This window comes from Caretta caretta, chromosome 5, assembly GCF_965140235.1.
Source record: "Caretta caretta isolate rCarCar2 chromosome 5, rCarCar1.hap1, whole genome shotgun sequence".
Classification (NCBI taxonomy): Eukaryota; Metazoa; Chordata; order Testudines; family Cheloniidae; genus Caretta; species Caretta caretta.
Genome location: NC_134210.1, coordinates 47,486,393 through 47,501,852, shown reverse-complemented (window position 1 = coordinate 47,501,852; position 15,460 = coordinate 47,486,393). Strand labels below are relative to the sequence as shown.

At 40.8% G+C, this 15,460-nt stretch overlaps 1 protein-coding gene across 3 annotated transcripts in view; it reads left to right on the top strand.

Annotated features, from left to right (window-relative positions):
* IQGAP2 (IQ motif containing GTPase activating protein 2) overlaps window positions 1-10,827 on the top strand; it is a 242,355-nt gene extending 231,528 nt beyond the window's left edge. For all 3 annotated transcript variants that reach the window (XM_048851522.2, XM_048851521.2, XM_048851523.2), the window contains 4 exons: window positions 5,209-5,369; window positions 6,374-6,517; window positions 9,385-9,493; window positions 9,852-10,827. In XM_048851522.2, the coding sequence (XP_048707479.1) occupies window positions 5,209-5,369; window positions 6,374-6,517; window positions 9,385-9,493; window positions 9,852-9,965 (528 nt within the window). In that variant the 3' untranslated portion in view covers window positions 9,966-10,827. The remainder of the gene's footprint in view (window positions 1-5,208; window positions 5,370-6,373; window positions 6,518-9,384; window positions 9,494-9,851) is intronic.
* Window positions 10,828-15,460: the final 4,633 nt, after the last annotated feature.

Genomic DNA, 15,460 nt, shown 5'->3' with positions numbered 1-15,460 from the left:
ACTTCAACCCAGCCAACACCTGTACAGTGTGCATGTCTCAGAGCAGATCCCCTTCATGTATCACAAAAGAAGAGATCTCACTTCCCAGTGGCAGCAATGGCCTGGCCTTCCATGCCAGAGACAGATAACCTCCACAAACAGATTGAGGCTAAACAGGAGGAACGCCATCAACCTCCTTCTCCGTCAGAAGTCATCATTGTCACTAGATGAAACAGTAACACTAGCCACAACATTCGCACTGGGCTACTTTAAAGTGTTGTAGGACCTTTCAACCCCAGTCCCACAGACCCTGGACATCACAACCTTAGTAATCTGGGAAAAGGCCCATAAACTCCGACATCCTAAATTTATCATCCTCTACCAGGATTGTCGTCCTCATTAACAACAATATACACTAGCTGGTGAAGGGACTTTTTGGCAGACCTTGGCCGCTCTTCCTGCTATATTCAAGAGGATGGAGAAAAGGTACCAAATATCATGCCAAGGCTGTGAATTCCTCATGGCTAACATAACCCAGGGTTCCTTGTGGAACTGATATTATACACAAATTCAGATCTGCAAAGGTCACCCCAAAAGAGGACTCTGAGAAATGGAATCTCTTCAGGTGGAAATCTTATTCCTTTGCTTCAGTACAGCTCCTTATCGTGAACTGTCAGGCCCCATTCACAAAATGTAACTATTACATGAAAGATGAAGTTCTTCCTAACCAAGCTCCTACGGGACAGTAGGGAGGAACTGAAAGATGACCTAAAGGAAGTTGCAGGGGGCCCTTGTCACATTAACATTGCAACGAAATGGCCTTGTTGCTTCATCTAGGACTCATAGAAGAGGTATCACGAGCTCAGGGGGGAAAGCTTCTTCTCCCAATATTTTCTTCTTCTGCAGAGGAAAGGTGGTCTTTGTCCTATCCTAGACCTGAGTAAACAGAACAAATACACACACCACCTCAGTTTCAGGTTGGTGATGCTTGCCACAGATCTCAGGGCCATGGTCCCTCAGATCCTGTCTCTGTTCAATGTCCTAGGCCTGAAATTGAACAATGAAAAGTCAACTTCTGCAGAGACAATAGAACTCATCAGGTCAGTCTTGGATTTGACCTCAGCCAGGTTTTCCTGCCTTATTCCAGATTTCGTACTATAGGGGAGCTCAGTGTGATCCTCAATGATCATCCTCAGACCACTGTGAGGAATTCCCTCAGACTTTTAAGTGATAGGGCAGCATTCACATAGGTCCACCCCTAATGCCAGGCTGTACCTGAAAGATTTTCAGGCATGGCTCAAATCATTTTATTGCCCTCAGATTCATTATCTAGACAAGCTGATGTGCATCCCTGACAAAGTACTGTCATGAGGCAAGACTCCCTGTGTAGGGGAGTTCTTTTCTCTCTCCCTATCCCTATCATGACTTTGGTAATGGATGCCTCAGCTGTGGGTTGGGGAATGCATCTGGGTGACCTTAGAGCTCAGGTTACACATAAATGTCCTCAAAGTGCATGCAGTATTCTGTGTATATTGGCAGTTCCTGCCACACATTTAGGGCAAGCCTATTCAACGCCAACACAGCAGTGTTTTATGTGAACAAGCATTGGGGTGCCATGTCAGACAGCCTCTGTTAGGAGGCAGTCAAGTTGTGGAACTGGTGCATTCAGAGCTTTGTCAATCTCAATGCATCACACCTGCCAGGCTTTCAGGTGGTCTGGCAATTACCCTGGGGAAGTCCTTCAATTTGGAACACTAACGGTCACTCAACTCAAGCGTTCTAACTGGTATGTTCTGTGTACAGGATTTCCTGTCCGTACATCTGTCTGCAACTCGAAGGAACAGGAAGTAGTCCTCCTTCTGTTCCAGGGTGGATCACAGCCCAGGATCAATATCAGATGCTTTCCTGTTTCTGAGAAACAAAGCTCCTCTGTGCATACCTGCCAATACCCTTTATTTCCAGGGTCAAAGAATCGTAGAATCTCAGGGTTGGAAGGGACCCCTGAAGGTCATCTAGTCCAACCCCCTGCTCGAAGCAGGACCAATTCCCAGTTAAATCATCCCAGCCAGGGCTTTGTCAAGCCTGACCTTAAAAACCTCTAAGGAAGGAGATTCTACCACCTCCCTAGGTAACGCATTCCAGTGTTTCACCACCCTCCTAGTGAAAAAGTTTTTCCTAATATCCAATCTAAACTTCCCCCACTGCAACTTGAGACCATTACTCCTCGTTCTGTCATCTGCTACCATTGAGAACAGTCTAGAGCCATCCTCTTTGGAACCCCCTTTCAGGTAGTTGAAAGCAGCTATCAAATCTCCCCTCATTCTTCTCTTCTGCAGGCTAAACAATCCCAGCTCCCTCAGCCTCTCCTCAGAACTCATGTGTTCCAGTCCCCTAATCATTTTTGTTGCCCTTCGCTGGACTCTCTCCAATTTATCCTCAAGGTCGTTCTCAAGCTCAATCAAGATCAGGGCAGAATTATCCTTATAGCTTCAGCCTGGCCAAGATAGACGTATTTGCACCTCTGCAAACTGTCCACTCATGAACCTTCGTTAGCAGTAATCTGAGACCTTCTGACACACAGCCAATGGGTGGATGTTGCACCCAGACTTGTAAGTGCTGCACCTTACGGCATGGTTGAATGCAGAACAGGCACATTGCTCAGTGGCACTCTAGAATGCGCTCCTTAATAGCGGAAAGCCATCCAGAAGAGCTATTTAGCTGAGTTAATGAAAATGTGTTTTCCATCTCAGCAGCCTTCGGTGATGTGGCTCTGACTCAGATGAAGATTTAATCAATTCTGGACTATCTTTTGTGTCTTAAGGAGTCAGGTCTAGCTCTTAGCTCCATTAGGGACATTTGGTGGCCATCTCAGCATTTCACCCTCACATAGATCCGTCAGCCTTTGCTCACCTAATCACTACCAGGTGTGAATGTTTGTCAGAGACCCAACGTTTTTCTGGTTTTAAATCTAGTGGTGTCTGTGCTTATGGATCCTCCTTTTGAGCCTTTACCATTGTGCTTGTTTCTACACCTGACTGCAAAGGGAACCACCTTAGCAGCCATTACCTCTTCCAGGAGGGTGGGAGAGCTGAATGCATTGGTCACGAATCCACCCTACAGTGTTCTACCAAGAAAAGGTTCAGCTGAGACCTCACCACAGATTCCTCTTGAATATGGTATCCCATTTCAAGTTGAATTAGTCTACCTGCCTACCAGGTTTCTTCCCAAAATTGCTTATGCATAAGGAGGAGGAGGAGCTCCATACCATGGACATTCAAGCATTGGTGTTTTTAGCTAGGTCGGACAAAGCCTTTTGGGGGTGTCTTCCCAGTTTTTCATCTTATGAAGAACGTATGAGAGGCCACCTGATGACTACTCACAGGCTCTCAGAATGGATCACCAGCTGTGTTGTGTTGCCAAAGGAGTAATGTCTCCTGACACACTCAGTGCACTAGACCAGAGCTCATTTGACCTCAGCAGCATTTGTGGCACGTGTCCCAGTTATGGACCTCTGTAGAGCAGCGTAGTGGTCTTTTGTAGTCATACATTTGCCAGGCATAACTCACAGTCTGCTGCATCACAGGAAGATGCAAATGTTAGGCAAGTGGTCCTGCAGTCCCTTTTCCAGTGAGACTCTGTGCCCTGCCTCTTGGAGTATCAGCTTGGGAATTGCTAGTAATGTAATGGACATATGTAAGCACTCAGAAGACAAAATGGTTACTCACCCTCTCATAACTGTTCTTCAAGATATGTTGCATATGTCCATTATACAACCCACCTTCCTTCCCTGATGCTTTAGCCTTTGTATCCTGGCTTTGGAGTATGAGGAGTTTAGCAGTGGGTGGGGTCTTTATGCATACTGCTGGGGAAAACACTCCAGCACCAGTGCACAAAATGCACATAAATCTACAGCATAATGGACCTGTGCAACATATCTTGAACAGTTATGAGAAATCCTGCATGTTGTTAGGGGGTTAAACTAGATCAGTGGTTCTCAACCTGTGGTCCATGGACCCATCAGGGTCTGCAGGCTATCTCTAAGGAATCCACGGAAAGTTGTCATTACCCTAGAATAGGGGTTTTCAACATGTGGTCCGTGGGCCTCAGGGGTCTGCAGACTGTCTAAAATGGCGGGGCAGATCCCTTTGGACATTAAAAAAATTAAGGGGGCCCACAAATGAAAAAATGCTGAGAACCACTGGACTGGATGACCCTTGCGGTCCCTTGTAACCCTGTGATTCTATGCAACGGTGAGTAACAGTCTTTTTTTCAAGATGATGTCCATGTGGATCCTATGACCAGCTCTCAAACTCCACTTTGAGACTTTAGCAACGCAGGGTTTTGATTGTGGGGACCTGAGGGAGATTGTGGCTGTTCCACCCTTTATGCCCTTGCATGGGAGCATAGAACACATGTGTGGCCCCAGGCACTGCTAATCAAGACTCCAATTGGACACACAAGGGACATGCGCACCTACAGTGGGATCCACACGGACTACAACATCTCGAAGAACCACAGTTGTAATAAGTAACAGTTTTTATTGTGCTTTAAAGACCTAAAAATAAGCATCACATGAATAGATAAATCTTTTATATTCTGCAATGTCCTAGAACTCTGAGTCAGAACTATCAGTGGCTTTTCACCCTATCCCAAATATTTGTCTCTCTTAAAATCTGACCTGTTTACTCACTTGGTCCTCACCACTGTTTGTAAATTCTGTACACTGGAGTGAAGAAGCTGACTAAGTCTCTACCTGTAGCATCAGTGTATTGGAAGAAATAACATACCATAAAGTTTTTGTGGATTTTCTTAACTAATTTTCAATGGTCATCAAATAACGGTTTATTTGCTGGAACACGGACTCTCCCTTCAGCATAATAGGCAGAAATAATTATAAATGATAAAAGAAATATGCTTTTATAAGCAGCTGACTAAATTGCACATAAATGGATTAGGGATGTCATTATCCATATTGCAGAACTAAATTGCTATACTTTGTACACGTAGGTTTTGTATCAACACTTTAAAAAACCACTTCTGGGACATATGAGCAAGTGCAATATTATAATTTATGGTTTTTCCCCAGTAAATGAGTGAGCAATAAGTTACTATTCAGTCATAGAAACATTGAACAGATTTTGGTGGTGGTTTGTGAGGAAATTTTATTTAAAAAATTCAAATCAATTTATTATTCAATAAAACAATTCAATTCAAAACTTTTTACCTTAGGACATACGAAATCAAAGAAGATACCGACATCATCGAAAAGCTGAATTAGTGAAACTCCAACAGACTCTGTCTGCACTTCAATCCAAGACAACATTTTATGAAGATCAAGTAAATTATTACAACACCTATATAAAAACCTGCTTAGACAACTTAACAAGAAAGTGAGTTGAAAGATTTCTTTTTAATATCTAAAGAGCGTTCCTAATGCCATTGATGTAAGTGGAGGGCTTCATCCTTCGTTGCAAATTTGAGTATAATTCACATGTAAAAAGTGAACCAGAATTGTCACTAACTGTTGAATAACTAACTACACAGTGAAAAGGTGACAGTGATGATAATTTCTTTGAAGCCTCCTTTTAAAAAGTCTTTTTAAAAAAAAAAAAAAAAGTCTGATAGAGGTATGTTTTCAATTTATTGGTCTTAAATTGGAAAGTTTAATTGGAGTTTCAGTAGGAGTACTCATGTGCAAACTCCATGTGCAACATTGCATTGGGGCATCACTATTATTTTCCTCCTCACTCTGAGGCAACTTGCTTGAAGGTGGAGGGATATAAAATAGTACTAACTTATTAAAATATTTCTTTGCTAAAATGTGCTTTGTGATGCAAATATTTGACACTTGTCTGGGATGATCTGCATAACTCACTTCTGGATTACTGCGTTACTCATGAGTTAAAGCCACAACTAAGATTGCACAATGTAAAGTTTTATTGACCTAAGTTGTGGGCTCTTTAAGGGAGAAGGATTTTTTTTTTAACAAGAAAATCTATTGTCACTTCTATCACTTTACATCTTACTATAAGTTAAGTACAACCAGATGCTAAAATTTAAGCTTTCAGAGCTGAAAATCTTTACAAAAATATGTAATTATACAGACAAAACGTCTCATAATTTTTCTGTGTCTAATAGTAATTCCAGTAAAGCTCAGATCTGTTCCTTTTCTTTTTTCTTCCATTTTGTTCCTTTCTAGTGATGATTTTTTTTTTTAATGTGAAAGTTGGTTACAGTTAACAAGAGCCTTCAGAAGAACACACAGGAGTGAAGGAAGAACTAAACTCTTTGTTAGCCATTCCTTTGCAAAGAACTATGGAGAAAAGGAAAGAAATAAGTGTGAAAGAGAAATGTGTTTGGTGGTGGATTAACTACAAACTTTTTTCATCCACAGAAATTCTCGGAGGTCAATTAAATTAGATGGAAAAGTAGAAGAGAAGGGAAGCAAAAAACTTAAGCACACGTCACTAAAGTACACAGCAGCAAGACTACATGAAAAAGGCGTCATTCTAGAAATTGAAGATCTTCAAACCAACCAGTGAGTATGACAAGAGCCAAGGAACTTGACAACTCTTTAACCAGTCACTGTTTTGGTAAAAGTTCAGAAATGTCAGCATTCTTTTTTCCTCACATTACTGTAGAGGTTTTTATACATTAGGAAGGGAAATTACAGTTGCGTATCCTAATAAACTTTTTCCCTGCTGTCTTTGTAGTTTGCTACTTAATGACTTATTTTTGAGACTAGGCATCATATATTTTTGCAACATTATAGCTAACTTCTAGATGTTCCATTTAAAGTAATTTAATAAGCGCTGATACAGCTGACTTGCTGAACAGCTACTGCATTTTCATCCACTGAGTAATCATTTTAATAAACTTTTGAGTAAAGCAGGCATTATGCTGAAATTGCCATTAGTGAAAATAATTCAGTTTTGAAGCTTCTGGATCCTGTCCTCTACCTCCTCCTGAGACACTTGGGCTTCAGCTCTCTTCCTGCAAATACCAGAGACAGGTCACACGTGGCTTCTCTGTGCTTCCTTCCACCCTCGTCCTTTGGCAGTGCAAACAGAATTGGTTTTTGAAGTCTCCCACATTACCTAATATCCTAGGTTTCATAGCTCTGTTTGGGACAGCTGCAAGCAAAATATCTCACCTTTCTCTCACCCTTTCTCCCGTAGAGGACCAAAAAATTTTCAGGGTGCTTTCATTCCTGCTGAGTTCTATCATACTGAGCAAGCCAAGGAGAACAAACTGAAAATCAAGGAGTGCTTCATTTGTGAGGAGATCTTTTTCAGAAGCTATAGAAAAGACAGCTCTGTCACACTTTTCAAAGGTCCATGGGCCTTTGCTTTTCTAAAGAAAATGATGCAGCATTGCAATGACATGTTGAGGTCCCTGCATTCTTCCTCACACCCTAGTCAAGACTCCTTCAGATCCATTTCAGCAAGGATGGGTCAGTTCATATTGGTGGTGAGGCTTGTTAGAACCCCTGTGGTATTAATCAGGGATTCTTTGAGGGAAATTGGGGGGGACTTGTTAATTTAACACCTCACAATGAACTGGTCCGGTCTACTTCAAAAAAGAAATTCTAGAGTTCCTTCCTGTTCACTTAAGTGAGTTATTGTCAAGAGCAAGGAGTCTGGCATATTTTCCAGTTAGCCTTCTTTTAAAGAGGAGAATCCAGTCCCTTAGGAGGATGCTTCTTTGCATTTCCTTTCCAATAATATATTCAAGGTTGAGGAGCGCAAAAGCTCAACCCTCCCTCCTTCCCTTCACATGAGCTAAACCTCAAAAGCCCCAAGTATAATGGAATAGTGGGCCCCCAATCGGAATGAAACTTCATTCCGAAAGGCAAAATGAATACATATTTTTTAAAGAAGCCAAACACCAGAAAATACAAAGGACAAACCACAAAGCACCCTAGATCTTCATCTTCCATGAGCTCCAGTTTCTCCTCCAAAGAAGGAGCTTTGTTTGAAAATTCCTGGTTTTGTGAAAAACCCAAAGTTAAAACAGCATGAGAAGTTCTTTTTTTCAGGCATGTTTGAAACCATGGAGAGGAAGGTTGAGGACACCATCAAGATGTAGCCAGAGAAAGCCTTACTAAGCTAAAACTAAGGACAGCTATTACTCATCCAAAACAGAGAGAACTTTCCATCCCCCTGCTACGTTGCTCCATTGAAGTCATTGGGGAAGGAGTGGGAAATTCCCAACAAAAGGGGAAAAGGCTATTTAAGTCCTGAAATTCTACCTGGTTCTAGCATCTTAACAGTGTTTTCTAGCTCCCCTGAGGCTGATGTAGCAATAACATCCTTGGCAAAGGACATGGTGTCTTAGCATCTCTTCCTAAGGGAAGGATAATTTCTCAAATGCCCTGGTAGATGGAAAGATAGAGGCCACTCTCAGAAGGACTTCAATGACTCATGTGTCTTCAGAGCCTCACAGATAGCCACCTGATATGCCAGGACCCAAATGTCCTGGTACATAAAGCTAAAAAGACCTTTTCCCTAAAGATGAAACGTGTTTTTTGCTCTACTTTATATTACACGTACTAATTTTAAGATCAGCAGTGGTTCACGCTCCTTTGGCTCTTAAAAAGCTGAACAGATCAGAGAAGAGAGATCAGTTCAGGATGGAGACACTAACTTCCATTATTGCTTCAGTGTCTATTGGGAGATCCCCTGATGATGATGGATCTGATGGAAGCTAAATCTGTATAGTCAATAAGACCATGTCCTGTTATGGCAAAGAGAGTTAACAGCTTGCCGGCTAGGGGTCATTTAGGCACTTGTTACCTCTTCCCTTTAAGGAAAAAGAACTTGTGTGTACATTTTGTAAATAAATTACCCTATAGCCATGCTACACTGCAGACTTCTTCTGGCATAGCACTGTTAGTCAGGGGTGTGATCCCTTACTGATGCAGCTGTGCTGGCAGACACCCCTATTGTAGATGCAGTTATACCACCAAAACTCTGGTATGCTTTTACTGGTATGCTTGTTCTACTCATGGGAGGTGGTTTTATTATACGAGTAGAAAACACAGCTTTGCCAGTGTTCCTGAATCCACACCAGGAGCACTCTGCTGGTATAGTATGCTTGTATTCCTATACTGTAAAGCACTTTGAGTGTAAATATAGCCTAAGAAAATACCCAACTCTGCGCTACTGATTTCTGCTCCAAACCAGAAGCTGTCCTGGAGTCTCCCAGATTCTGCTACTGTTGGGCACAGGGGCAGTAGTAATACCCATGGTTTCAGATTACATACTTGTCATGAGTCCATACTGTGCTCGGGAAAAGGAAAATGCCAGTGCTTATAGTACAGATTTTGTTTTCGTGGCTTTCTCTATTGTTTCTTAATCATGTGAAATTGTGTGGCATACATTTATATATCCAATTTTTTTTAAGGTTTAAAAATGTTATGTTTGACATCACACCTGGTGAAGAAATCGGTGACTTTGAAATCAAAGCAAAATTCTTGGGTGTTCAGATGGAAAAAGTGGAACTCCATTTCCAGGTAAAGTTTAAATTTGTTCTATTGGACCTAAAAATCTACCCTTTCTGATTGCTCATAAACTATTGGAGCAGCATAGTATAATGGTGGGGGGAAGTAACAGTGTTACTGAGGTAGGATATTTAGATCAGGTTGAGATTGGGTATGTAGAGGGGGATAATTTTAGTTTGTATGTATGACTATACAGTAAGTGTGTCAAAAATTAGCTACTAAATGTCACTTCAGCTGTGAAGCCTCTAGCTCTTGAGGCTCTAGACTGATAAATAAATGCACCAGAATTGTTGCTTTTATTTTTCAAATTGAGAATCCTAAAGTGTGAACCCAAGCCAAGACTAATTTTTTTTTTAATTCTTAATTGCAGGATTTGCTTCAGATGCAATATGAAGGTGTGGCTGTAATGAAAATGTTTGATAAAGCTAAAGTGAATGTAAACCTGCTCATATTCCTGTTGAATAAGAAATTCTACGGAAAATGAAGATTGAAGCTATTGTGGACTCTGCATCAAATCAATAGGAATGTCTGTTCAGTATTTTTGCTTTTAAACATTTGTTTGCGGTTGCTATCATTGGATGTTTTTGATGTCAAAAAAAGACCAAACTGTTCAGAAGAATATACTTATGTGCCTTTTTAATCATTTGATACTGCAGTAGTAAATTAGAAAATAGATTAATTTAAACACTTCCAGATTTCACTGTGGTGTTGGAACTTTGATTGGACAGTATATCATTATTTAGTGACACTCAGCTATTTCGGGGCCAGAGGGGAGGGCTGGTTTTTAAAGTAGGCAGAAAATAAATTTAGTTCAATGGCATAAATATATACACTTCTTCCTATGAAAACATTATATTTTTAAATTATCCAAGTTACATAATATAGTTCTTATTAGACTTCTGAAGTATTCTCTGAAAGAAATCCTAATTTGTTTCTAAGGGATATTTTTGGCAAATAGTTAAATGCTAAGCCTATTTTCTGGCAATTGTCAACTGTAAAGCAAACTCCTGTGCAATTTGAAATAAAATTTTATAGGTAATTATAAAGTTACAATAACATTTACTTGTACAAAATATATTTTGTGATTTTATTCCTACTAAATAAAAGTGCACTACTGCCTCGGGTAAGTAAAACTTTCTACTCCCAGCCTTTTAATTTAAGGGGCAAAGGGGCAAGCTGAATAGTGATCAGTTGTTTTTTTAATTACTTGAGATATTAGAATACTTAAATTGTGCCTGTCTTTTTTTGTACAAAAATAAATAAAATCAGTAAATAAATGCAATAAAATCCGTTTTTAAATGTATTCTTTGGAGATTGTTCTATGTAAAATAAATGTTACTTACTTACGCTGGTTTGGTTTCTAAATCATTTTCACCCTTTATTACTGTAACAATCCACATGGTGAGAGGGAATTCTGTTGCACAGCTTCTCTCCTCATTCATTACTCATGGACTAATACCCTCCATCTGTGGAATTTGGAAGTTGTCCAGTGTTGCTGGAGCCTCTAGAACTAAACTCTGCCCTTCAGTTCAGGGCACCAGATTTTCTGCCTCTGGCAGTGGAATCAGTTTGACAGTTTCTCCCAACCATTTTGTTCTAAAAGCTTTTATTGTGATTCGTTTTTGTGCAGTGGCAACTTCACCGCCTCCTCCCCTGGATCAGGTAAATAGCAGTGTTGTGGCTTCAACAATCTGGGTCTGCCACGACAGCCACTCCCTGCAGGACTACTCTGTCCCCCATTCCGGTATAGCAGAGCTATCCTGCAAATACCTGGCTTAAATCTAGGCAGTGTTCCCTGTGATGCTCTACAGAGAGTGAATTATGCCCTACCTGTTCCCAACCAGCTAACCCTTGCACTGCCAGGATACGAAGCTCCGAGTCAAACCAGCGTGTTGGGTTCCCAGCCCGCCCCAAGGAACCTTAGTGCCAATGCAGAAAAATCTGATCAGGAGTTCCTGAGCTTTCAAGGAAAGAGTCTAAGGATGAGGAGGAAGCTATCCAGCTTGCTCAGGGAGTAAATCCTGTAACAGACCTGGGCTGGAGTGGGGGGAAACCCTGAAAGGATCCAGAATTGTCATTCCTGTCCGTTTCCTCCCCCCACCAAGATACTGAAGTGGGTCCTCTGCTTGCTTGCCTAACGGCTTTGTTTACCTTGCATGTAAATATCCTTTTCATTGACTTTGGTCTTGTTTAATTTTCTCTGGAGACATAGTCAACCTGGCAAAATTGTCTAGGATAGGCTGGGCTTAGGCACTGCCTGCCAAACACATTTTAGGAATGTATTTCCAGCACGTCTATAATTCTTTATACACTGCCAGTACATACATCGCAATAATAGTAATACCAGCATCTTACCAATTTGTATACAGCTTATATGACCACTTTTAGCTACAAATACTGACAGCTGCGAGTTCAGGCAATGAGTGTGTCAGGCCTAATGAAAGGTATGGTATGATATGCCCTCTACAAGTTAGCATTGATGGGCTTCCCATGTCACACAAGGGTACCCATGAAGGGATTATTACTCTGGCAGAGGGAAAAATCTGGAGCAGAAGCTGCCCAAGGAAATCAAGATAAATTTTCCTCAAAATCCTCAGCATGACACAGACAAAAAGAGCATTTGTGTACAAAAGTTCACAACTCCTGTACAAGACTTCCTTCTGGTCTAGTCTCTGCACCTAAAATTTTAGATGTCTGGTTGTATGTTGTGCACCTATAACCATGCACATACAACATGCCAGTCAGTACCCTTTCTGGAGAAACAGACCCATTCATAAATATAGGTGCTGGAAAAGATACAGAGCCACCAGCTCTTCAAAATCAAGAGGAGCTTTTGATCTCAGTGCAACCATAGCAGGAAAGATTTGCAAAGATCCAAAACTTCATTGCATCAATTATTTCCTGAGGGGTCATCAGTAACCAATTATTTACAATGGCTATGCATCAGATTTATAACCTGAATAGCTGAAATGTCTTCTGCTGACATAAGATCACATGGACTTGCAACATTAGGTGTCATTCTCCTATAACATTCAACTGCCCCTTTGTGGGCAGGTAAGTACACACGACATACTGAAAGCCAGCTCAACTTTCATGCTAGACCCTTGCATGCTCACTATGGATGCAAGCATCCTTGGAAGACAAATTTCCAAAATCTCTCCATATGCATCCTTTTAGTTCATTTTAATACCTCTATCCAGGGAAAACACACAAAACCCGCAAATGTGATCAAAGGGGATTGAACTAGGTGTCCATGTAATCCAGTATCCTGTCTGTGACCGTGAACAGTACCAGTTGCAGCAGTTGAAGGTACAAGAAATCATGTAGTAGGCAGTTATGGTACTCACAGAGGAAGTCTTCCACCTCCTGTTAGAAGTTGGCTTATGACTGAGGCATGAGTGACCTCTGGTTACTCCCTGGTTTTGGAAGGGATATAAAAACCAAAGTTTCTCTGTGACCATGGAAATAATGTTCTGGATTCAATACAGTTCACTTAAAGGATATGGAAAAGGGAGAGTTGTGGTTCTCCTTCTAGTTCTCCACTGGCCCACTTTGGACTTGTTATATGGCTAAGAAGCCTGCGTTACACCTGCAGAAAACACCAGACCTCTTGAGAAAGGGACTCCTTCATTCAGACTGCGAACACCTACAGTTAACAGCCTGGATAGCAGAAGAGAAGTGTAGTTCAGCATGAATTCTCCATAATTTCTTATAATTTGGTATCCGGACAGAACTCAACCAGAATATTTTGTTAGTTGATCTAGTCAAATTTACATTTCTGGTGTGAAGGAAAACCAAAAGCTTTTTTGTGTGTGTAGTGCCCAGCACTATAGAACCTTGACCTCCAGATGCTATTGTGACACAAATGTCACCATAATCCCAAAGGTCTGGTGATCTCAGTTACATATTTCAGAGTAGCAGCCGTGTTAGTCTGTATTCGCAAAAAGAAAAGGAGTACTTGTGGTACCTTAGAGACTAACAAATTGATTTGAGCATAAGCTTTCGTGAGCTACAGCTCACTTCATCGGATGCATTACATATGGGTTTCTCCAGGAGAAATGGTTGTCTTACAACCAAACACCTTAGAAACCAGTCAGAGCAGTGGGTACCAGTCAGAGCAGCTCTTTACAGACAGACACATTGGGTCTTCCACTAGAGTATTGGGTGCCAAGTTTAATGACAATGACAAATTAGATAACCCCATGGCTGGCCTTTCTAGTTGCCTTTTCCTCCAACTGGCAAGGTTTTGGAATTACTTCCTATGGTCGTACAAGAACCACACTTCCTTTGTCAAACAGAAAAGGTTGTTTTTATAGTTCCAGAAACCTTTCTGTTCAAGATAAGCTCCTCGTTCCACAGTTCTTGGTAACCAGTTCTCATTTTGTTCTAATCCTTGGGAGGTGGTATTCCTAGAGCTCTAAAGCTATATCTCAAGCATATGGAGTACTTATGCTAATTTTATTTTGTTCATCTCATTCTATTTGAAATGCTAAGGCCTTAGGACCTCAAGCTTGCTGCAGATAAGAGATGAAAAATTCTGCAAACTAGGCATCTGGGAAACTATTCACAGAAGTCCCCAGAGGCACGGACGGAGAAGTGTATTAGCCTCATTTGAGGAAGATTTGCAAAATAAATTTCCATCCCTCTTCAATGGTATCCTTTGGTAGGCAGGTGCTACTGGGTTGGTGCCCACATTACTCCTTCTTTTATAAAGCGCTTACTCTATATATGGGGGAACTTCCATTCCTGCCTAATATTCTACTATAATAATTAATCTCTGCTTATCCTTCCCCTCCCTAGTTTGAGGATTCACTGCTTGCTACTTTCCATAAGAAATGAATGAGGAGAGAAGCTGCATAATAGAATGAGAAATTTCTTTCTTGATCATTTAATTTCTGTCAGCAGCTTGTCTCTGAATTCAACCCACCCTATTAGTCTGGTAAAAAACTGAACATTTTCTGTCAAGGGACACTTAGACATAATGCCTTAAAGTTAATAGTAATATGTTATATCAAGTTGTCTTAATGCTAATGATTAGTTGCTGGAATGTTTCTATCGTTTTGGAAAAACTCTTCTGATGGGCAGAAGTTAGTCCTGGAGCCTCTGGCAACAACACTGGATCACCTTTGAATTCCACAGGTTGGGGGCATTAGTCCATGAATAATGAGTGAGAAGAAAAGCTGCTAACAGAGAAAATTATCAGGCAGGAAATTTCTCATTCCCTTTAATGTTTTTACTAAAGCTGATAAGTCCAATTTGACCTGAAACCTCTCATTATCTTTCTCATTTAAAAAGAAAAGGAGTATTTGTGGCACCTTAGAGACTAACCAATTTATTTGAGCATGAGCTTTCGTGAGCTGTGGCTCACGAAAGCTCATGCTCAAATAAATTGGTTAGTCTCTAAGGTGCCACAAGTACTCCTTTTCTTTTTGCGAATACAGACTAACACGGCTGTTCCTCTGAAATTTCTCATTTAAGCAACAGATGAACAGTGATAACTTTCATGTGCTATACACCATTACATGTGATTATTATTTTACTGGTAAATGACTACATCTAAAGAGGGAGAGCATTCATCCAGTGGATAGTTATAAATACAGTGGGTAAAACAATTTTTAATAATACTTTTTTGAACATGACAAAGGTTTAAAAGGATGTCTGGACAATGAAGTTCTGTGGAATTAAAGATCCAGCAAATATTCATTTTTGAGAGTGAATAAAACTGTATAAAGCAGATGATATTGGGGTATCCTGACGGTCACACTGTTTGGAGTAGTTCATGACTGAGAGTGCCAACCTCAGGATAGACTGTCAAAAAGCAGGGCAGACATCCCAGACTGGTGCTTTGCTCTATAATTAGATTTTACCAACCCAGTAACAAATGTGAACTCTTGAAGTGCAATAAAAGTCTTACCATGGGGTCACAGACAGTCCCCTGGGGCACTCTAGCCTATTTTGTCATCCAGGCAAGCTGGTCTT